At 37.3% G+C, this 23756-nt stretch overlaps 1 protein-coding gene across 2 annotated transcripts in view; it reads right to left on the bottom strand.

The window, feature by feature from the left end:
- The window catches only part of LOC121318690 (diacylglycerol kinase delta-like), a 118725-nt gene extending 116032 nt beyond the window's left edge, over nt 1–2693 (bottom strand). The window contains exons 1-2 of one of the 2 annotated variants that reach the window (XM_041255631.1): nt 2432–2693; nt 1143–1389 (exon numbers count right to left, since the gene is read on the bottom strand). In XM_041255631.1, coding sequence (XP_041111565.1) covers nt 1143–1328 — 186 coding nt within the window. In that variant the 5' untranslated portion in view covers nt 1329–1389; nt 2432–2693. Of the gene's footprint in view, nt 1–1142 lie in introns of both variants that reach the window. The other variant, XM_041255629.1, reaches the window with a different exon arrangement.
- Between the last annotated feature and the right edge of the window lie 21063 nt (nt 2694–23756).

The raw sequence follows: 23756 nt of genomic DNA, 5'->3' as shown, positions 1-23756 counted from the left end.
GTCTCAAAAACGGTGGAGCTAAAGGGATGGACTGCAGTCCTTGGTGTATGAGACTCCTACAAAGTTAAATCCACGTACAGTAAATAAAGGGAACGCCTTACAACAAAATGTGATGTCTTAAGTTAAGCAACTATTTGAAGGGCCTACTACCACTAATTCAGGGCTCACGGCTGTTAGTGAACACATTTATAATCCCAGGAATTGAGAACAACCCATTAACTCAACCCATTAACAAGACCTATGTATCTCTTAAATCTTAATCTTAGTGATAATCCTAGTGTTAACAGTGAAAAAAGAAAAAGAAAAAGAAAAACTGTATTGTTCATGTGCTAGCTCTTTAATAGAGGATGCCTTCGATTGTGTTTATTGAAAGGGTTTCCTAATCCACGTGTTGAATATAAAAAAATGCATTTAGACTGCTAAAAACATTAAATAAATATCACACTCACAAAATGATCCTTTAACATATAGGCCTTTACTACAGTATCCCCTTCGTATAACTATGTTGCATTTTATCACGGGACTCCCTATTGTAAAGCTATGACTACTACAGTAGTTATAAGAGCAAAATAGTAAATAAATAAAGTATGTTTCCTATATGATTTTCTATTAGAACTACTAGAAGGTTCGTCGTTTTACTAAGAGCCAAATATTCCAAGATAATTCTATAAGACTCACTCAATGATATTGATTGGCAACCACGGAATGTAATGCAGTGTGTATTTTTCACTGTAGCAGCAGTTTAGCTGGTTACAGAATTCCTGTTTGATATTATAGGGACCCGCAGTGGTTTATTATAATGCATGTCTGGAAACATGGCTGGTAATCTACAGATTACGACATCAAAATTGGAGGCAGATAGAGTAATATTGAACGCTTTAGCACTACACAACTATACAAAAACGTATCCGCACCAGTACTTTATTACATTTGTACATTTTAATGAACATGTAAGAGATTCGTCTTTTAATATTCTAACATTACCGCAACAGCACAGTATATAGCAAACTGAAAAGCATATTAAGTATGTTGGTCAGATACACGTTAAAATTGTGTAAGCAAAACAGGTATGCACATCACCTTTAATTGTACGCAATATGCACCAAGATATTCTATAAAACAAACAATAAAGTCGTTCCTACCTTAGCCCTGATCTGTCCTGATGTTGAGACTTTCCGAATGAGTTTGTGCGAGATCTCCTGCTCCCCGTCACTGTCCGAGGATTCTTCACCGCCGTCGGGTTGGGTCAGGCGGTCAGAATCCAGTGAGGAGACCGACTCGCGCGGCTCCCTCACATACAGCACATTGGGGTTCAGCTTCTCTGCCATCTTCGGGTATATGACAGAGGAAACAACAGGTCCGCACGGCTGACTGGCAGGTTCCAATGTCCTGTGGGTTGAGTTATGTACAGTAAGAAATAGAATCCGGTTATTTAGCCACAATATTAACTTCCCGTTCCCTGCAGCGACTATCGTTTCCTTGTTGTCATTGTTAGGTTAAACGTTTTCTCTTTCTACTTTTATTTTTAAACAACTCAAATTGGAAGCACAGTTGTGTCTTTAGATTTTATGTAACATGAAGTAACGGTCAAGCGATTGATTCCTTGCTATCTCTGTACGAGTTTAGTCAGATGGTAGCTTTTGCTTAATTGCTGCTCCCTTAATCAGTCCCGCGACTGTAAAAGTACAAGGGAAAGCGAACCCGCAGCATTTGATCTGTTTCAAAATAGCTGTTTGCGTCTGTGTGTCTCCCGGTTTCTGAACTGTGCATTCCCCTTTGAAGTACTGTGTCTGTGTTTTAAATAGACACCATGACACTCATTACACACGGGATTAAACTGACAGTTAAGCGTTTCCGAGAACTAATCAAACAAAACAGTTCGATTAACATGCTAGTAGCTTTTTTTTTTTTTTTTTTTTACTATCGGTATTTTTGTTTTGTTTTGTTTTATTGAGCTAGACAAGCTTATATCAGCATGATGACTCCATCAATATTCCTGTTCAGTTACCAACGAAAAGGTTCGTTTTGTCATTCAAAGGTTTCAAAATACATATCTTTGCTACCTATTTAAGCATTTACTGCATTCGTCGGAAACGTCCATTTACACGTTTTTTTTTTTTGTTTTTTTTCAAGAGACACCTTGGGAAGCAGCCTGTTATGATATTGCAAGTACTATTGTACCCTACACAGTAGTGCTGTTGATAATTTCATCTATGACGCCCGGTTTATTCATCGACTCCTTCGTGATTCAGTTTCCTGGTCAATCCATTTCTGTTACAACGTGTTTTTGTTTTTTGATTTTTTTTTTTTTTTTGTTGTTTTTTTTTTGGTTTTGTTTGTTTTTTTAAATGGTACTATTGATAATTGTTATAATACAAATCACTGTGGTGTCTTAATTGGGTATATTAATATTTTACTTTATCAAACGTACCTTGAGGCAACAGGCGAGAGCGCTGAAGGCTGTAAGCTAGGTTGACACGTACCAAATAGAGCAGTCTGAGGTGGCAATGTGTTTTTTCATCTCGTAATAATAGATTTCACGCGTCCATTCAGAATTTCAACACTTTTACTCTAGAATTGCACGTCCTGGTTTCTGTCCCGTTTGAACCTCCTGGTTAAAACTTGAACATGCTGTTCTGTTTATCTCTGCAGTGCTGCTCCTCTCTCTGTGTTGCACTGAACTGTCACAGTCGATTTCAGATTATTCACCTCACAGCGGCTACATATGCAAAGCACACGGTAGGATGTGGGGAAGAAGGCTGGACAAAACAATATGTACATAGAGACAGATGCATGCATGTCCTTGAGTCCACAGTGCAATAGAATAGGGACACGAGAGGACCGGAAAGGAAAGTTATATAAAAAACATTATATGATCACAATGCATGGATAGATGACGATGTGGTCGCTTTATCAAAGCATTGATGATTGCACACGCCTGATTTGTCGCAGTCGCGTTCAGGTCTCTTTAGCACTGAGGAACACGTAACTTGTGGATGTCCCAGAGATATTCAAGGTTATATTGTCTCATACAGTTTTTTTTTGTTTGTTTTTTTATTTTTAATAAAGATCGTTATTACTTTATTCGACTCAATATTTAAATTATTAAGACTTTGATAGCTTCCGTAAAATGTTAGCAGTATAGCAAAAATATAATTTGGTAATGACGATTTTTAATTTGCTTCATATGACAAACAGTCAAGCTGTTTTTACAACTTGCTTTTGTTATACTGAAAACATTTACCAATAAAGCTGATATTTCCAACATGTAGGTAGAGCCTACCTTAAAGAGTCAATTACAGTTTTTTTGTTTTGTTTTTCAATCACAAATACCTAATGAACAGTGTAAAGAAAATTTGAAACATGGTATTTAAGCAAATGTGGTGTTAGTATCATAATACAGTATATTACAATGACTGGTTTACAGTAGGTGGGATAACTTCTTAACTTAGTGATGCATGTGAAACTGTGAGTGTGACATACAGACAGACAGATGTACAGACAGGGACACCTCCATATATGCCCACAATCTGATACTTCCCATGACTTATGTTAAATAATGTTTCACTACAATATAATGAGCAACTTTCCACGTACAATATATGCAGTTGGACAAATGTACAGACGGATAACCCAGGAGCCCAAGACGGAAAATTTCAGGCAAATTTTATAATTCTGATAAGGAATTTCTGCAGCTTGGCAATAAATGCTTTATTATTATTATTATTATTATTATTATTATTATTATTATTATTATTATTATTATATTATTATTGTTGTTGTTGTTGTTCTTGTTGTCATTTGTCATTTTACTGTTGTCAGAAGGGGTTACTGTAAGTCTTATATCACTTAGGTCCTGCAGGGCTTCGGTCTACCCAGTACCAGCTCCGTCATATTCTGTCTCAGCTGCTACTTCTTTTTTCTTAGAAAGAAGCAGTATGATATTCAGATAACAAAAAATCTCCAAAACAGTAGGACCATGTGTGGTTATTGTTTCTCAACCTCTTTTGTGACGAGAACCCCGTCATTTTGTGAATCTAGTCTCGTCAACAAAGAATAGGTCTGGAGCACGTCACAAAGACCACTATATTCTTTGCAATATGTTCAGATACAACACTTACACTATTTGTAGAACTTAGTCATGTTGCACTCCCATTAGCTGCATAGGTCTCCAATGTGCAGTTTTAAAATAAGCACACTCTACAGTAAACATTTATTTTCATTTTAAAACTTGATAATATCTGGTACTACTTTTTCAGGGATCTCCAATCCTGGTCCTAGAGCGCTGCTGCCCCTCCTGGTTTATGTTCCAACTGTATCCTAAGTTACTTAATTGGACCACTTAAGTGCTTATTAGATGCATAATTGGTCCAATAGATCAATTTAGTGTACAGTTAGAACTAAAACCAGAAAGGACAGCGGCCCTCCAGGGCCATCTTCTTGGGTTATCTGTTTTGTACTCCCTGTGTGATTAACCTCAGCAGCATCTTCTGGGTCAAAGCATGTTACTGGTTTAAAGCATGTCAAATGTAGACTATAACGATTTGTATTGTAGCTCTCAAACAGCTACGTGATACTATCAAAATGTATTGAAATGCTTTGGAATTTGTGGCCATTCTTTTTTTTACAGTATAAATATCCTGCAGTACTTGTACTGTAAATTACTTCAAAATGAAGCCCCTGGAAATAATGATTTTCAGCTTGCCAAGGTATAGTAAATACATGTTTTAAAAACCGTCTGATTTGATACATTCTGGAGTTGAAAAAGTAATCAGTATTATCAATGTCTTCTAGTTCCTGGGTCATTTAATAACATTACATTACAGCCATCAAAATCTAAAAAGAATAAGCACCTTCTTATCCCAGATTTGTCTATAATGAGATTCTATGGGGGTGTTTAGTAATAAGATCAATGTAATCTAATTGGTAAGCGGAAAATTCATTTAATTCAATCTCCAGTGATACGGCTTTATTAAAGAACCTGGATATTATAGAATGGAGCTGTGGAGATAGGCTATGCTCTGATGCACTGGACAACCAAAGCACATGTGCTCTATGTCCTCTGTAGTTGGACTCTCTTTGCTTCGGGTGCTTTAAGTACATCCATATTGTACGGTAGATCATGGTGGCCTGAGTGGATCATGCTCTCAGAATCTAATTCATTATGACCTGTCGAATTGAAGGTCAGTGGGTGTCATGCGATCGCGCAACCTTTACACCCTGGAACTCCAGAATTCCTGCAGGTATCCACTTCAGCTCAATGGACGTCTGGTGAGTAGGGTCTGTGATTTATTCTTCCAGAGCCAGAGCCAGAGCAACACTTCTTATGGAGCGTCATGCAAAGAAACGCACCTTCATGCAGCCAGGATGCAAAGATGCACTCCCCTGACTGCATGACTCCCCATGCACACCATGCAGTGGTGTCTTAACTAGGCAAGCCCATGACATGTAGCTAGTTTAAATTTACCAGCATTCACATACAACTCAAGCGTAAACACAGCAGTCTTTTTTAAGTGGTGGGGAGGGGTAATAACATTGGTAAAAGTTTCTTACAGATTTATGATCCAGGACAATATATAAATGTATTATTTGCATTGTACACTATGTAGCTACATAACTCTGTATAATAATATTTTGTTTAAAAGGACATTTGCAACAATAAGTAGTACAGCGGAGGCTGAAACAGACAGGAATTAACAAGTGGTGAAGAAGTGTGGTTAATAGTAAAACAAGCACAGGTAGCCGAAGAAAGGCACACAGTCTGGTAAAAGAATGTCCCTTATAAAAGTTACTACAGTCATTTTTCAGTTTTCCCATGGTGATTCTTTGCTCTTACCACTTTTAATTTTTTTTTTTACAATGATTTGTTTTTCAGTATGCTTTACCATATGTCTTTGGGCTTTACAAGGCATACCTTTGCTTTATAGTGCTTTCACTCTGCTATATTACATTTTGCTTTGCTTTTACTATGGGAAATGTGTGTAAGGGGTCACATGGTATGATTTGATTATGTAAATTTGCACAAACTATTTTTAGGCGTTTTTCACACATTTTAAAGCATTTGTTCTCAGTAGCCACCATGTTATTCAGGATGTGGTCTTCAATTGCAATTCTGTTTCTCGGAAGGTCGCTCTGTTATTTTTTATTGATCGGTTTTGGTGCTGTTGAAAAATGACAGAAAAGTATCATGCAAAATACGCTCTACACGTCATAAATTACATGAAGTCAAATAGAATTTGCCTCACAAATTAATTTATACATATCTCTAAATATTTTAAGATATTTTGAAATAACTTCCTATTTCTTTGTGTTGATTTCTAGATATTTCTAAACGGACAGAAAGTCAATTTAAAACATAGAGCATTTTCATAGGAAGTCATTTAGAGAAAATGATTTAGATGGACAAGAAGTTATTTCAAGATATCACAAAATGATTTAGAGATATCTCTAAATGAACAGGAATTTATTGCAAGGTAGAGATATCGCTAAATGAACGGGAAGTTATTTCGAGATATCCCTAAATGATAGTTTGGAGTACCATGCTAGCAAAACATTATTGAAAGATACCTGTAAATCAATTTTTAGATATCTCAAAATGAAATTAAGATATCTTCAAAAGGGTTTATTAGATACAGATATCTCATATTCATTTAAAGATATCTGCAAATGATTTACAGATATCTCTAAATATTTTAAGATATCTTATAATGCAATTTGGGATATCTCTAAATTATCATTTGGCTTTGCATACTTACTGACCTGAAAAGAACTAACATTACACACACACTAGCCTTAAAGGAGCATTAAACCAGTCTTTAAACCCAATTCCCTTGCCTCTTATTAACACCAGCAACACTATCAGTGATCTCTCTTATTATTGTTGGTGATATCCAGATTTCTATCACTTATCCAGTAGCACATTATTTGAGATCACCCAGAATCACCACCTGCATCACCTTCCTGTCAAAGGGAATTCCTCAACAAGAACCCCCCAGGATCCAAGCACAGCATGAACAAATTTGAGAGAACAGCGCCATGTAGAGTGATGCTTTAGCGGTGTCACATTCTGTTTACTGCATGCCATCACAACATCCACTCCTTATAGTCAAGGTGTGATCGTTTATCCCTCGGACCAATTGTAAAATCAAGCTATATACCACTATATAGCTCTCAAATGTGCAGTATTGATTTTGAAAGAATCCCACGCTGTAGCCAAGTATTTTCATTTGAAAACCCATAATTGGATATTAAAACATGGTACTGTACTACAGCAGTTTAAAGAAATCTCAGTTTGCAAGCCTTGCATACAGGAAGTCTTGAACTTCTTTAGAAACTGTCCCACCCCTTCAATGCCTTCTTTCCTGTCATTAACTAACCAGTTGACTGGCATGCTTTGCAGCCAGTACCATTCTTAGACCCCACTGAGGTGAAATCAATTAGGATAGAATGAAACAGTGACAGGAAGGGGCAAAAGCTTAAGCTATTGCATTCTCAGCTGTTATAGTAACTGACTCTGAAAATACTGTACTTCTTTGGTTAAAAAAAAAAAAGGCATTTGAAACAAAAATAAAACTGAAGGGTTTAACATTCTGAGCGGCCTGTCTTGTTTGAACCAAGAACACATATGTTGAATCGGTTCCTAGTTAATTAAGCTGTTCTCCTGTTTCCTAAATATATTACATAGGTCTTGTTACATCTTTCTGTCCATCCTTCTGTCTGTATGCATGACATAACAAAATAAGAACATTTACAAACAAGAGGAGGCCATTTTACCCACCTTTTAGGTTTAGTAGCTGACTGATCTCAAAACATTGTCAAGTCGGGTCTTAAAGGCTCCAGGTGATTCTGCCTCAACAACATGACTTGATAACCCATTCCACACCCTCACCACTTTCTGTGTGATGAAGTGCCTCCTTTCCTCTGTCCTATGCCTATCACCACTTAATTTCCAGTTGTGTCCTCTGGTACCGGTTTCTGTACTGTGATTAAAGTAATGGTTTTGGGTCACTTCAAGGCAGTAGCTTTGACTGCTTGTCTGAATTTTATTCAACTGACTTTTGTTACTGTGCCGTTTTGAAGATACTACCCATACAGATCACATTGCAGGAGTAAAGGCATTCATTCAGGGTGACTCATTTTCTTTTGAGTCCTTCTAAATCACTTTTATTACATGACCTTAATACAATACAGACAAACACCACACAAAATACAATTTAGGTTATTTACTGTCTAGCTTAATCAGAAGAAAAGGTAGTTTAATGTTAGAAATATTGAACACCCAATAGTTCTGAATTAGAAATACTAAAAGAAACATAATAACTGCAACGACAATCGTTTCGACTAGAAGTCTTTTTCAGCGTCTTCATTTTGACGAAACGGTTGGCATTGAATTCATTAAGTTTCTAAATTCATCACTATTGAGTGTTCAATCTAATTTAATCTTCAGTTTTTACTTTACCTTTTCTCCTGATTATGATAGACAGTAACTCATTTCAAAGGTATTACCGGGCTCTTTCAAATCACATTTTTTATTTACTGAAGGAAACTCAATCTGTTTATTACAGAATAGTTGGCAATCATTCCCTGAGCCACATATCAAGCTGGGGGATGTTTTTACACATTGAAATGGGATTTTTGTACAGCACCCAGTGTCCTCGATAGACTTGCTGTTAACTGCCTCTTTGAATGGAATATTAATTTAGCACACAGTGCCCCCTACTGGTCAAATATAATTTCGGCTCGCATTAAAGGGAAAGACAAGTCTAAGCTTTCTGCATACCCATCTGTGTTAATACAGTACATCTCAATGACCAGCCAATGAAACAGAGACCTAGGTTGCTACCGGGCTATTCCAAGTCATGCTTTGAAATCAGCTCCAGCATGTTTTCTCAATATCCCACCTATTCAAATCCAAATTGGTGGAGATTAAGTTCTGTAGGAACTGCATAACAAAAATGTTTTCAATAGTTCAAATCATAAACATACAGTATACATGGTTTCACGTATGTGATGAACCTACTTCGGTTAATGAGGAAATACAGTACTTAATAATATTTTATTATCAAAAAAGAAAAACATAACACTGCTATGTAATAATCTCAGAACAAATAAAAATACATTGTCCCTTCTAATCGCGTCCGGTTTTCTTAAACCACTAATATTATCACAGAAATCAAAGTGATCTCTGCCCTTGCACAGTCGGAATCACTTCCTGCTGCCACGTTCTTGCCCTTCCCCCTTTGCCCCACAAATCAATGTAGCATAGCCCTGCTCCTGCCAAGCTCGTTAATTACAGCATGGTTTTATTGCTCATGCTGACCGACGTGGACTGCAGGGCAGGAGCATCTCATTTACATCGTCATCCAGGAGGACACAGCCGGATTACAGATAGCAGGTTAAACACACACGCACGCAGGGCAATCCTTCCATGACATTTAACATCAAAACAGAGCATGCATTTACTGTGCGAGACTGCGCTTCCAAAGAAAATGAGACAGAGAAGGAGGAGGCTGACAAAAACACCTGTTGGAATAGTTTCGTATTTGGGTTCGGGAGGATGGACAAACCCCCACACATTTGTCACTTCATCTAACTGAATCATATCTAATGAATCCAAATTGAATAATTACCACTGGCATCAATAACCTGTTTACTCGACCTTTTACATTCGTTCTTTCGCAACCCATCACCTGCCCCCGTCTCCTACTTTAAATTAGTTCTGTTGGGGGAGGGGAAAGAGGGGAGGCTCTTGCCTCGTCCAACTGCCAGGGAGGGGATCTTCGATCCAAGTAGGTGTTATGCCAAATTGTTTGTTCTGTGTTCATCTGATTTGCATACTTCACCAATAAAGTGTGTTTATGTAATCATTGTGTCTTGGGGTTTTTGGTCCCTGATTGTACTGCTGCTGGCCTGTTGATTCTTTTTCCAGCGACACTAAAATCTTTGCATTTTATACTGCCAAAAGGAAACTGCTTGGGTACCATGAGGTCTGATTACCTGCAACCCAGGGAGGAAGTAGATAGGGGTGTATCTGACCTTTTCATGTCCTAAGCATTTCAGCGTTAATATATTGGGAATGTCTTAAACTGTCTTACACTTCACATTTATAAACAGCATGTATATTTGGCCTTCTGACCATAGTTTAAATGTTTAGGCAGACACACATAGAAATAAATTGGGTGACAAAACCATATACTTCTGTCGAAGTTTAATTGGTGCACATTTAGCTTCCTTTTAAATTGTGCTTTTTGTCGACTGCAAGTATAATTGTACCATGTTAAGTTTCCTATATCTCTGCTATACAGAAAGGAGAGAAAGTCAGTTTACACGTGATAAATCCAAGACAGAAAGACTATGCGTTCAGTTCTAGGGGAGTAATGATCGGTGTACCAATGAATCGTGACACTTTCTTTACACGATTTCTTTACATAAGAACATAAGAACATAAGAAAGTTTACAAACCAGAGGAGGCCATTCGGCCCATCTTGCTCGTTTGGTTGTTAGTAGCTTGTTGATCCCAGAATCTCATCAAGCAGCTTCTTGAAGGATCCCAGGGTGTCAGCTTCAACAACATTACTGTGGAGTTGATTCCACACCCTCACGATTCTCTGTGTAAAAAAGTGTCTCCTATTTTCTGTTCTGAATGCCCCTTTGTCTAATCTCCATTTGTGACCCCTGGTCCTTATTTCTTTTTTTCAGGCTGAAAAAGTCCCTTGGGTCGACATTGTCAATACCTTTTAGAATTTTGAATGCTTGAATTAGGTCGCCATGTAGTCTTCTTTGTTTAAGACTGATCTTCTTTGTTTAAGACTGATGACATGAGACAGGCATCACTGGTTTCGCGATGCAAGACCAAAAGCACAACCTAGCTGATGGTATTTCACCAAATGCTTTTTGAATGAAGAATAAGTGTGTTTTATAGCTGGGATGAATACATACTTTCTCCATCTCAAGTCATTTTTGTCTTTAAACAAAATAGTCCATCATTAAATGATCCTGTTATGCATCATACAAGTAGCCGATCAGGACTATCACATGTATGGTGATACATCGCGTAGTGTGACCTGCATATCATGACACACATTTTTATCATGATATTAGCATATCATTACACCCCGATTCAAATCTAGCTGACTGTTCAAAAGGTTGATTTTAGCTCCTTACACAGTGCCTTTGTCCATATTTTATCAGGGATCATTGTTTTTTGTTGGAATTTGGATCATTTGCAAACCGCTGAAACCCCAAGTAACCTCCAGCATCTTAATCATTTCTCCTGGTTAAACCCTCTCCCCTTTTGCTTGGCCCCAAAAGTAACTATAAGTAAATACATGCATTCCACCTGCTGGACAATTCATAAATTCCAGGTGACAGAAATGAACAACACACACAGTGACTTCCTCAAGCAAACTGCAGCCTGTTTTGCATTTCTGATGCATTCCTTTTGCAGTCTTCTGGAATCAAGTTTCAAGGAACTTTACTTTAACTATATGAATTGTATTGATTATTTTATTTTATTTTGGACCAGCACACATCTATATCGGGTGGTCAATTCACGAAAGACGGCATTCTTTGCATTGCTACTGGATTTAATTTCACTTAAAATCATGAGTACCATTTAGATGCAAAGCTCTGTTGTCTTTGGTATGATACTGTGAGTTTAGCAATACCTCCAAGCTTCCTGTACTGTAGTTCATCATACCTGATGTGTATGGCACAATCTACTTGTATGGGCAAGTCCCTCTTTATTACTGTCTTCCTCATTTTTTGCAAAACAGGAAATTCTGTAAAGTTTGTTTTCTTAAAGCCCAAAGGTAAAGAATATTCAGTCACGTCTTAGTCTTTCTCATATGAAAACCAGTTGTATTTAAACTCCAATGAAAATGCCATCTATTTTAGATGAAACCCTTATAAAGGGCCAATGAGGCAGCATCCCATGCTTTTTATGCTTATCCTATAAATGTACCCAGTTCTGCCAAATTTAGTTTTTAAAAGGCTTTTCCAGTGCATCCAAGCATTGGCATGTTTTTATCATGGTATTTATATAAGGAAATCCTGTTACAGTGCTATGTGGATAACAGAATGCCTTACCAGTATTCAGAGTAATATCCTTTATAAATCTTACTGGGTCTCACGTTTGAAAAATAACACATACTAGGCCAAAGAAAGTCCCTGTTTACTTTCAGGTAGTTACTGTTTTACTTCCTGTGTCATTTTACCTCAGCAGTGTCTTCAAGGTCAAAGTTTGTCTGTTGTTAGGAGAAGCAGCTGGCAGATTAATAAAAGGGCAAAAGGCATTGAAGAAGTGAGAACAATGTCACTCTCCAGGTGATGAAATGGTCAAGGAAGAGCAAGACTGCCTGAAAGTAATGAATACAAACAGGATTTTACTTAACCTAGCCTATCAAAAAAAAAAAAAAAAAATGTGTTTCTTTCAAAACTGCACACCCAAGTCTTATATAGCAAAGGGAGTGCATGGCAGATATGATTTATGGAAGTATTTAGTTAGCTGTAACCTTTTTATAAATCATATGCCTAAGGAATAGGAAACACAGAACTGTAGGGAATCAGATTTTAGTTTTTTTTTTTTTTTTTACCTGACAGACACTGATTAACTGCCTACCCAGTAAACAGATGTTTTTTTTTTGTTTTTTTTTTAAATTTGGGTTTAACTTGATTTTAACTGAAAAGGCAGTCAAAATGATACTTCAGTTATTATTATTGTACTGTACAATGGTTTTTATTTGTAAACAATGTTTTTACACAACAGTGTATGGAAATACAACTATAATTTCAACCTCTGGCACAGTTTTATTTCCTAAAAGGATTCCACTGTGTATATGTTACAACAAAGTACAACACATTTTAGCATGAATAAAAAAAATAAAAAGCTTGAAATCTAACATTATAATGACAAGACAATAACAAGCTGTTCAATAGATTGTAAATTATTAACGCATGCTTAATATCCTTATAACTACCCAAAGAACCGCACAAAACTCTTTGAAGTGCACAGGATGGAAAGAGTTAAATTATGAGACACTTATCTTAAAAGGGAATAAATACTCAACTTAATAAATGCAAATCGATGCACAGCTCCTCTGCATGCTGAAAACGTGAATTAATCCAGATAGTAGTTTGTAATGAATTCCACATTTTACCTCCTCAAGTGTTGTTGTGTGAACACTGTGATATTCTAACGAGGGCTGGAGGATGGGAATTTTCTCTGTACTGAGTGCATCGATATCCTGCGTCTTCAGAACATTTTGTAATGGGGCTGGTCTGTCTTGAAGTACCAGCAAATGCAATTTGTTCATTCATAAAAACTTGAGACCAGCTTGCACAGCTGAGTGTTTACCATCATTATCACTGGTGGTGATTTCATGTGCATTTGAAGTGGTAAAGGGGTTCTTTAAAATTACTTGGTAGGGGTTATTTAATATATTCTTTTTGTTCTTGAGATTCACTTTGTATCATTTTCTTTGTCAGTCCTGACATCCTTCAGTCCAGACATGTAAACAAGTGTGTCAGTAACATATAGACCCCGCCACGATGGTAAAAATGAGAGGTCCTGCATCACTAAAAGCATGACCTATATACAGTCAACAGTATGTACTGAATAGTATGGGCTAGGAATTGCAAAGTTTCATGACAATTTGATAAGTGATTAACCAGTTATATGCAAAAATGTAAACGTGGCATACAACTGGATGAACAGACAAACAAACACCCCCCTATTACCCCAGAATCCAATACTCGCAATACCTTTAACTAAATCATGTTAATACCAGGTCTTAGAACAATTGGATAAGTGGTTTAACATAAACTGTATATGCACAATTATAAGTGTGATATATGATGTACGGATGTACAGACAGACAGACACCCCCCTTTATCCCCAGACTCTGATATTATCAGTAACTACCGCTAAATAATGTTGATACCAAGTTTTCTAACAACTGCATCAGCATCTCTTCCTGATAAATAGAGAAACCTGTAAAGTTTGACATACAGTACCTATGCCTGTCCGCAATATCCTCCCTTTGCAGGGGGTTTGATCCCCAGCAGGGATAATATAATAAAGGAAGCACTCAGAATGGTTGCATCATTAAAAGGGTTCGGTAAGTGAAGCTATTTCCTCTTTTAATCATGAATTTTCTTATTTGTCCAGTATTGATGCCTTCACCACAGAGTTTCAAACCACACGTATAGGGTGTACTGGAGATTGACTTTTCTTTCTGTGAGGGTCATGTACCACAGTAGTATAAACAAACTGTTACACATTCCTAAGAGCCGTGTCGCAAGAATGTGTAATATATAGTTCAGATTGAGAAGATGGAAATACAAAATAAATACATTTTAAAAAGTGTTCTACCTATTTCAATTTTGAAATAGTTTTCCTCAGTAGAACAACAGAGGTGCATTCCAAAAGCGCAGACCTGCTTTCCTCTCCTTGGCAACTGTTATGTTGTGTTATCTAGTTCTAAGGTTTAAAGAGGCCATGAGATTGGTTTCAGTTATGAATCTGTGAGAGTTTTTTCAAGGGCCTGCTTCAGAAGGCATTGATGAGAGGCAGAACAATTCTTTTAAATGTGTTAAACCCATTTCAGAATCATCTTTATTACAACATTGCTTGTTATATACTGGAGCTTATTTTAACGGTAGAAATCCTGTATTTATCCTGAAACTCTTGAAGCTTGTTCTTGATATAAGAAGGGCACAGGCCCTAGATTTTAGCAACACTTCCAATAATGTTCTGTTGAATAGCCTGGTGTCTTTTGAGAATTAATTTTTTATGTGTACAGGGGTGTCTGCAATTCAACAGGATGGTGTAATATGTCTCCTAAGCTTTAATTAAAGGAATTGTAGCGAATAAAACTATTTCATAACACTAAGGGGCTATGCTCTTCCATTCATTAGAAGTGAAATGATAAGTCCCACATGTCCAATAAAACACACATCACAGGTAAACTTGTATTTTTATTTGAAATCATTATATATGGTACTACATTTGGTAAAAGAAGTCACAGTTTGCCATGCCATAGCTTTTAGTTAGTGTTACACTTGCTTGAAGGGTGGAAGGTGAAATTGTCCCCACATCGTCAATGCCTTCTTTGCTGTCGTTAACCTGCCAGCTCGTTCATCAGTTAATTGACATGCTTTCCACCAGTATCAAGACCCAGAAGACACTGCTTAGGTGGATGCAAACTGAAAGCTTCCTTTAACCTAAATTAGAAGCAGACATCACGTTTTTTAAATGAAAACACATGTGCTATAATATGGCTTTCTTTCATTTTGTGAAAATGTACTCAAGCTGTTGTGGTAGCTTTATTGGTGGTAAAGTATTTGATCCAATTAGAAACTTGGGATCCAATTACTTTTCAATCTGTTTCTGATAAACAAGAGAATAAACACTGTGTCATCACAGAATTAAGTCATAAACAGTCATAATGAAATGCAAGGGTACATTCATTTGTAAAACGGGTAGGTTTCAGTAAGGGTCCAAGTAATGATTTATTTATTGGATCACTAAAAAGGACATTGAAAAGCAACACTGCCACCTGTTGTATTGAAAGCACACTGCAGCAGATTCAGCTTTCGTTCAGCCTGGAATTAAAGCTGTTATCATCTAGGGTCATGTTTTATTATTATATTGTGTTTGACTATTTCTAACATTGTCACAATTCCATTCCCATTTTGCTGTAGATGTTTTTGTATTTGTAAGTTAGAGGATAACCATCTGTTGTGCTGTGTTTCCCTATTAACTTTTATAGACACTCTTTTTGAAGCATTTGTAAAGGCTGACCCTTTGTACAGTATCTGCTTCGTAGGCAGCCAGGACTGAATGGCAGAGACAGCTGGTTGTTCAGGTCAGGTTTGAGGTGTTATCCAGTACCATTGCCATCAACTTTCATTGGTACTAGACAAGCTTTAAAACACACTCAAGGCGTCTATGTATTTTAGCATAACCAGACAAGCTGCTGTGGGTTCTTGTTTAAGTCGCCCCGATCTCATAAGTTGTTATTGGCCCCCTCATTTAATTAAATAAAACTGTAAAAGGATCAACTTCTTGTGGGTGTGAAATGTCTATTTAATTAATGTAATCTTCTTGTGGTTTAGATTCACTTTGTAGCATTTTCGTCATGTCCAGGCGACTTTTTAACTGTCAGAAAAGCACCTCGTCAATAGAGCTCTCAGACATCACCTTGAACTAAGTACAATGAACCTGTGCTTTAAGGGTTTAAAAAGACACCCAGATGGGATGACTAAAATATATGCAATGAAAAATAAAAAATATATAAAAAATATACAATGTGATTCAAATAGCAACAACAATACATTATGTCAGATAACCCATATCAAGCTGCTCTTGAAGACCCCGATATGTACAGTTCACCCTGTTACCCCAGACTGCTGTGTAAGCTTAGCAGGTGTAGAACCCAAAGGTTACCACAGTAAAAATAAAATGTAATAAAGCACAGTGGAAACATAGTCAAGCACAGGTCAACATTGTAAAGCACAGTGAGCTATGGTCAAGCATATTACAAACCTGGGAAACCATGGGAAATACAAAGTATAACCATGGGAAAAGCATTGGAAAACTGCAACATTATAGAGCAAACACATTGTGGTATATTTTTAAAGGGATGACACTTGTGTCTATTGTAGAATTATTGTCAATGGGTTGGTATACGTTCCAATAATGCATTCTGGCATTTGGGACTTAATGATTTATACAGTATAGCCTTTGTGACTGTTTCCGAGAAAGCCAACACTGTTCCTGCAAAACCCCAGTGACAGCACAGTGCACTTCTTTATGCCTCAGGCACACACAGCCTCAGGCTTAGCTTCTCAGTTGAGAAAACTCCCCTCAGTTAATGAAGAAACGGATGTAAGGAAGATGTTTCAGTGGGATTCGATAGAGAGGGAAACCGAGGTGCTAAGGCAGCTTTTAATAAACAGTGGCAATATGACATGCCTGTGTGGGTGCAGGAGATGGACCTTCTCTGAACCAGGACACTAAGGTCAATACCCTTTACTCCATTTGTATGAGAACAGCAGATCTCTGTTGAGTGGCATTGGGTCACATGGAGCATCTACAGACATGCTGTACGAGAGCCTTCAAAGACACATCCATACCCAGTCTAGGCTTTTCAGATTTTAGTGTCTGTACCAAGTGTCTCCACACAAATCAATCAATCAATCAATCAATCAATCAATATTTATTTTATATAGTGCCTGATGGGTAAGATGAGGTTCTCAGGGCTGTAAAAGGGTGGCAAAAGCAATCATGCAAAAAGGCAGAAAACCAGACGGCCATTGAAATAACAATGGTATTTCACCCTATTCACAAAACTTGAGAGTAGGGTTTAAGGGTTAGGTTTTAAACCGCCCCCCCCCCCCAAAAAAAAAAACAACAAAACAGCCCCAGACTTTTTTGTGTTCACTTACTGTACACTCATGCATTTTCCTGTGTTTTGGTCTGTGTGTTTTGAAATTGAAATGATACGTGTCACACAGACCTGGCTTGTTCCAATAGTGGAGGTGTAGCACACACTGGCATTCCCATCTGCACTGTTGTTTAAGCAGTTCTCAGGATGCCTCAACACTTCCAAACTACAGAAGAGTGCTTTCGGGCAACTTTTTGTACTGTAAAAAAAATAAAAGCCCAGATAAACTCTGGTTTTTTTGGCCATTTACAAAAGGACTGACTACAGATTTTTCATGACAAATTTGCTGGAAATATTCATCACTTGATTCCCTGTACCTCAGACCAGGACAGAGGCGTTCTTAACATCTGTTGAAGGAACAGTGTATTGCTACGAGTAAACTCTGGATGAAATATAAAATCTCCTCACGAATATTGCCAATAAAAATGGTGCATCTGCTTTAGATGAAAAAAAAGACCTGTTTCAAATAGTGTCACTCTTCATTCCAAACTTCAGAAGCTGCAGGCTGTGTTGTCTGTCCAGCTGTCTATGACTCCAGGTTTAAGATATCATGTGTCACGGTAACCTTTCAACTCTGTTTACCTGCTTCTATATTATACTGCACCACAAAGAAGCTTGAAAAAAGGCTGCAATGTCGCGGTGCCACACGATTTCTGTTAGACTGTCAGAATTAAATCATTTAGAAGATATATAAGTAGAAGCGACAGCATCTCCAGTGATCATGTTGGTTCTACTCACTAATGTGTTCTGGTTGTGGATTGTGTGACTTCACATGCCATATTATTTAAGCACTGTTTTCTCAGTAATAATGATTCCAATCTTGTAAATGTACTGAAGGCATTGTTGCTCAGCAGCCTGGCTGATGTTAGCATGAAGAACGACCTTGCAATTCGGCAGACCCAAGATCACGCAGGGCGCAGGACTGACACGAGGATCTGTAATACCTCATTACTCACTTATTAACCACAGTTTAGGAGATTTCATGCTGTCTAAGCAAGTAAGATGTCCATGTATGCATGCCTGTGTGAGTGTGCAGGGTTATGTTTTGGCTAATTTGCAGCACCCCCTTGTGGACATTTAGTAAAAATGTTTTTTTCTTTCTTTTTGTCTCTGGTTGCACCTCTGATGTTGAAGTTTTGTGTCATCACTGAAGGAGCCGGTGGTGGGGTCACCATGCTGGCCAATAATGATGTATCAGCAGTAGCACATTCATAAGCAGGGCAACTGGTTCAAATTACAACTGCAAAAATACAATTAATAAATATCTTTATAAAACATGTTTGAAGAACATTAGTCTAACTTCTAATTACCTCTGCAGGTAGGGTAATGCTTTTGTACTGTTGTTCCATATTCCCTCAACAGAGGGCAGTATAAATCTTTAAATTGTCTATCTTCACCTTTTCTTGCAGTTTCTTGCACAAGTCGTCCAGACGGTGTATTTTTTTTGTATAACAACACGCTAAGTGTTGATAATAAGATGTGCTTGAATACTTTTCATGCCAATCATCTTATTTTATTTCCTTTACAATTAAACAAATCAAACTAATAAATATAACTAAAGCATTTTAAACAAATATTTATAGATTTCATGTTTCATTAGCAGGCTGGGATGGGCAGTAAAGCATTTTTTAAATTTTTTTGTCGTTCATGCAACAACTATAAATTGAAGCTATTGTTTCATGTGTTTTATACTAAATGTGTATATACTATAGCATAGTATTTGTTGTCGAAGCTTTAGTAAGTACTGTTCTTTCGATCGCATGAGTTTTTTTTTTTACTGTACTCTAGCCTAGAACAGTCCAAAAAGCTATATGTTATATAATCTATTTTTAAGACATTTTTAATGTGAAATCTAAGTGTTCTGCTAAAAACTTGAATATTTTGAAGATCCCTTCCAATAAGTTTCCCATAGTAAAAGCATAGCAAAGTGTAATAAAGCATAGCTAAGCATTGTAAAGCCTAGATAGGTATGATAAAGCATCTTAAACCTGGCAGACCAAGATCAACCAAGGTAAAGAAATACATAGTATAACTATGGGGAAAAGCATGGGAAAACTCCAAAATAACCATGCAAAATAAGTATGCTAAAATATTATAAGGGACATAACTGGTTTGAGAATACAGTCTGTACCGCTTATTTAAAACAAAATTATCTGACAGTGTGAATTGTTTGTCAGCAATTAAACAAACCCATTTTACACAAATGCAGCTTGTTTAGATTCAGGGAAGGATAGCCAGACTGACAGACCCTCACTGGTTCTATTGTCAGCCAGTCAATACTGCTGCATGGTATTGTGGGTAAAAATGTGTTGATTACCAGGCTTCTCTGATTTAAAAAAAAAAAAAACACAAACACAATTCCAGAACACAGGCCTGGCCTTTGTTCAATAGAATCTTTACACTGTGTCACGGTTCCACAAGTTCACTCTAAATGCAGCTCCACTTTTTATAATCAAGCCTCAGGGACTGGTAGCTGGACAACTGTTCATGTGGGGCAGTGATGATGGGCAGCCATGGTGGGTTCTCTTGAAAACTACTGTTGCATTTTCTCTCTCTCTTACAGCTAATGGTCTTTTTTAATAATTGAAGTTACAGACCAGAAGGATTGTCCAGCACAAATATATATATATAGTAACAGGGCTGGACAATAACCAAGGGTGCTGGAACTAGGGGTGCTGGGGGTGCTGCAGCACCCCCTGGCTTTGCATGGATTCTACCATATACAGGGGTTACAGTTTTGTTCAATGGCTTTCAGCACCCCCCAATATAAAATTAGTTCCAGTGCCACTAACAAGAATCCGCGACCTCGCACACCGCAAGCCAGCATCTTAGCCACAATGCAAAAGAGCTGGCCTTTCCTGCATTTGTGGTTATACAGCGTATAACCTCATCTCACTGTCAGGGGGCAGAATCTGTAACGGCAGAGCATCACACAACACCTCCCGTGACACTCTTCCCCCTGAACCGGCTTGGTCACGTTAATGAGGATAAATAACCGGACACACACGTCAAAGTGATCACAAAGACTTATTCTTCTTTGGAAGTGCTGTCAGTCTGTAGAAAGATAGCTGATAACTGTTTAACAAAAATGCATTGTTATTATTCAGCAGACAACGCAGGCATCATTGATGATAGAATAGGTGTATTAAACGGTAGAGAAAAAAGGTGATGGTAAAAGCAAAGGCAGAAATGTGTTTGTTTAGATTAAGAGTTATGTAAGAAATATATTTGAATGCATTCGTATTGTGTGTTTGCAATACAGAACATGATTATAAATTACCTCCATAGGCCTTTTAAATAATCAACCATATTCAGAAACAACTCGAGTGCTCTGACAATCCTGCTGCAATTTCTGAGTGCGAACAATCATTTGGTTTATAAATAAAACACACACAAAACCTCAACATATTTTGTTGTATGAACAGTAAAAGTATAAGCAGTGTGTGCAATGTAAGAACAAATTAAATGAAATAACGAAATGTTTGAAAAAGTCAAACATGTTATCCATGTACCACCAATGCCTGCTTGGGATATCTGTCCTTCATTTACAAAAATGTGCAATTCTCACATATCACGAAAAAGTAAAAACAAAGATAAGCACCTAATATGAGACCCTATCCTGTAGTGTTACTTAAACCAGGTGAGACGCAAAAAGACATGTTTCAATTAATTATTCCTGCCTAATAAACACAATACACCATAGTGTTGTAGGTCTTCCAGTCCAGTAGTGTGAGGGGGAGGGGAAAGGGGTTCATGGTTAGGTGGGCACACTTGTAACAGTGGCTTGAGAAAAAACAAACCATTTGCACTGAACAAAAGCCACTTGATCAATGAGCAGGACACCCAAAAGACAAACAGGTCACCCCTGGCAGCCTCCAGTGAACATGCTTCCCACAGAGAAGGGGAGGGGGCGCCATTCTGTTTATTGTTCCACCTCTATTTTCATGCTGATTTTCGGACACTTAAAGTGTCATAAGATAGTTCTAAAAAGCCCCAGCCTGCCTTTTGTGATGCTGTGAATGAGCACCGCCTATTCCTAAAGCAGGCCAGCTGGAGCCCCTCCAATAGCTCAGTACATACTGAATAATACTGTGCTTTATAAATAAAACACACATGTGCAAAACATCAGCATATTTTTTTGGTGTGAACAGCATATTTATAAACAATGTGTTGACTGTTGCTTTCGATGCAACTACAAAAATCATCCCTTTGTACAAGGTACCTATTGGTTTATGGTAGACATGCTGAGTCATACTCAGGGAGCAGGAGAAACAACAAATGAAAGCTGAAATTCAGAACAGAAGGTAGAGTCGACTGCTTGCCACTAGGCCCCTTGTTCACATTTTGGTCACAAACATCACATTGCTTAGAGTTCCTTTCAGTGAGCTCCTCTGTAGGTATCCATCTCTTTTATTTACATTCGTCTTTCAATGGAAAGCCTTGCTAGATGTACTCTTGTCTACATCATTAACTGGGGTTTGTTTAAAATGAAGTGGGGGATGTGACAAGAAAGAAGGTTTTGTAATATTATCTATTATTAGTGTAGGTTGCACTTTATTTTAAATGCCAATTCAGTTTATTAGCAAGTAACAATTGAATTACTAACACGTGTACATTTTAATAGTAGATTGTATTAACTTATTTGTTAACTAGGAAGATAAAGGCTGATCTCATTTGCTAAACATTATTATAGTAAAAGGCCTTTAAACAAATTGAACTCCATTTCAATTATCAACTTGGAGTTATTTCCAAGCATGGATCTCATGTTTGCGGTACAGTTTTATCTGACCATTTACTACATGATAACAAGTCATGAACAACAAAAATTGGGAATATGTGTTAACTTTTAAGTAAGCTAGTTTTTAAAGGTGAATAAACTAAATTCAAAAGTTATGCAAGAAAGCATGACTAAATTCTATTAAATATGTCTGGATTGACCTGATTCGTAATAGGTCGTACTGATCGTAAATCCCTTTGAGATGTTTTCTCATGAACGGTGCTATAAAATGTCATTGTATTACAGTACATTGTTTTTGAAAGAGACTGCGACTGTGCAATGTTTCAGTAAATAGAAGATGTAATTAATAAAACAAGCACCATTGTGTTTCCACTGAGCTTGCAGCAGGAAAGCTGAATCATGTTGGCTAATGACAGTGGCTTGTGCTGGGGATTTGTTAATATGAAACATGCATCTTTGCTTTGTTTTGTATCAGGGGCCCAGAGAGATTCCATCTGTTATAATATACTGTAGATAATTCCAGTCTCTTTTCTTGTTTAATATCGGCAATATTATTGGCTTTTTTTCTTCTCAGGGTCCTTGCAGGCTAACTAAATGATGAAGATGAATATTTGTACTAGATTGTTAGATACTTTCCACTGTATATTAAAACTGGGAGTGCATTTGCTGCCTGTTTTAACCCTCTCTGCATTCAATGTATCTGAGAATCTTTAGTTTAATTCAGGAAATAGTTCAAATACTTAATAACGCTATAGATAAACTGCAGCATCCTGGAACTTGCGTTGTAGGTTCATATGGTCTGATTGCAGCTAGTCTATTGGAGTGAGTTTAAACTGCAACACAGGAAGTGATTAAGTACCAGGAAGCAGCAGCAGCATTCAATCTACAGCATAGTCTTTGAAATATGAACATATTCCAAACACTGGTGTTGATAAGGAAATGGTAAAACATTGGTTAGTACTCATTTATTATTAATAATAATAATAATAATAATAATAATAATAATAATAATAATAATAATAATAATAATAATAATAATAATAATAGACCTGGCTTGATTTTCCAGAGCACTGACTGAAGCCAACCTTGAGAATGGCTGGTATTTAACTTCCTGCCTTACATATTCTCATCTGCTGGCTTCAGGCCATAGCAGCAGGTGCTGTGATTTTATCAGGCTGTAGGGACATGGAATCTGACCCTAACATTCAAGGTTAGAAAGTGGGCGAGAATGGGAAAGCAAATCCTCAGCACATTCCTCCAATCCCCAGCTTGTAATGCGATCTGGGCCTTGTGCTGAAGCCTGATTATCAAGTAGATTTCCAGGAAGGCAGAATGGGCCGAAGGCGTTGATTATTGTAAAGTTCTGTCCCATCATTCAGTGAGGAATTTTAAAGCTGGCATCCACTGGCCTTGCCAAGTTTGTTGTGCTCTATGATAATGCAATACCAAGTGAAAGATTCACTGTTGTGATTCATATTAATAAGTTGTGTTTATTACTTTTACTCAGCTTACAAAATATCAGGGGGGTCATTCTGGCCAGCATCTGTTGTTGTTTCCTTGTTTATTATGAG

The sequence above is a fragment of the Polyodon spathula genome, chromosome 7, assembly GCF_017654505.1.
Source record: "Polyodon spathula isolate WHYD16114869_AA chromosome 7, ASM1765450v1, whole genome shotgun sequence".
In the NCBI taxonomy this organism is placed as follows: Eukaryota; Metazoa; Chordata; class Actinopteri; order Acipenseriformes; family Polyodontidae; genus Polyodon; species Polyodon spathula.
Note: the sequence above shows the minus strand (reverse complement) of the source record. Positions and strands in the feature narration are given on the sequence as shown.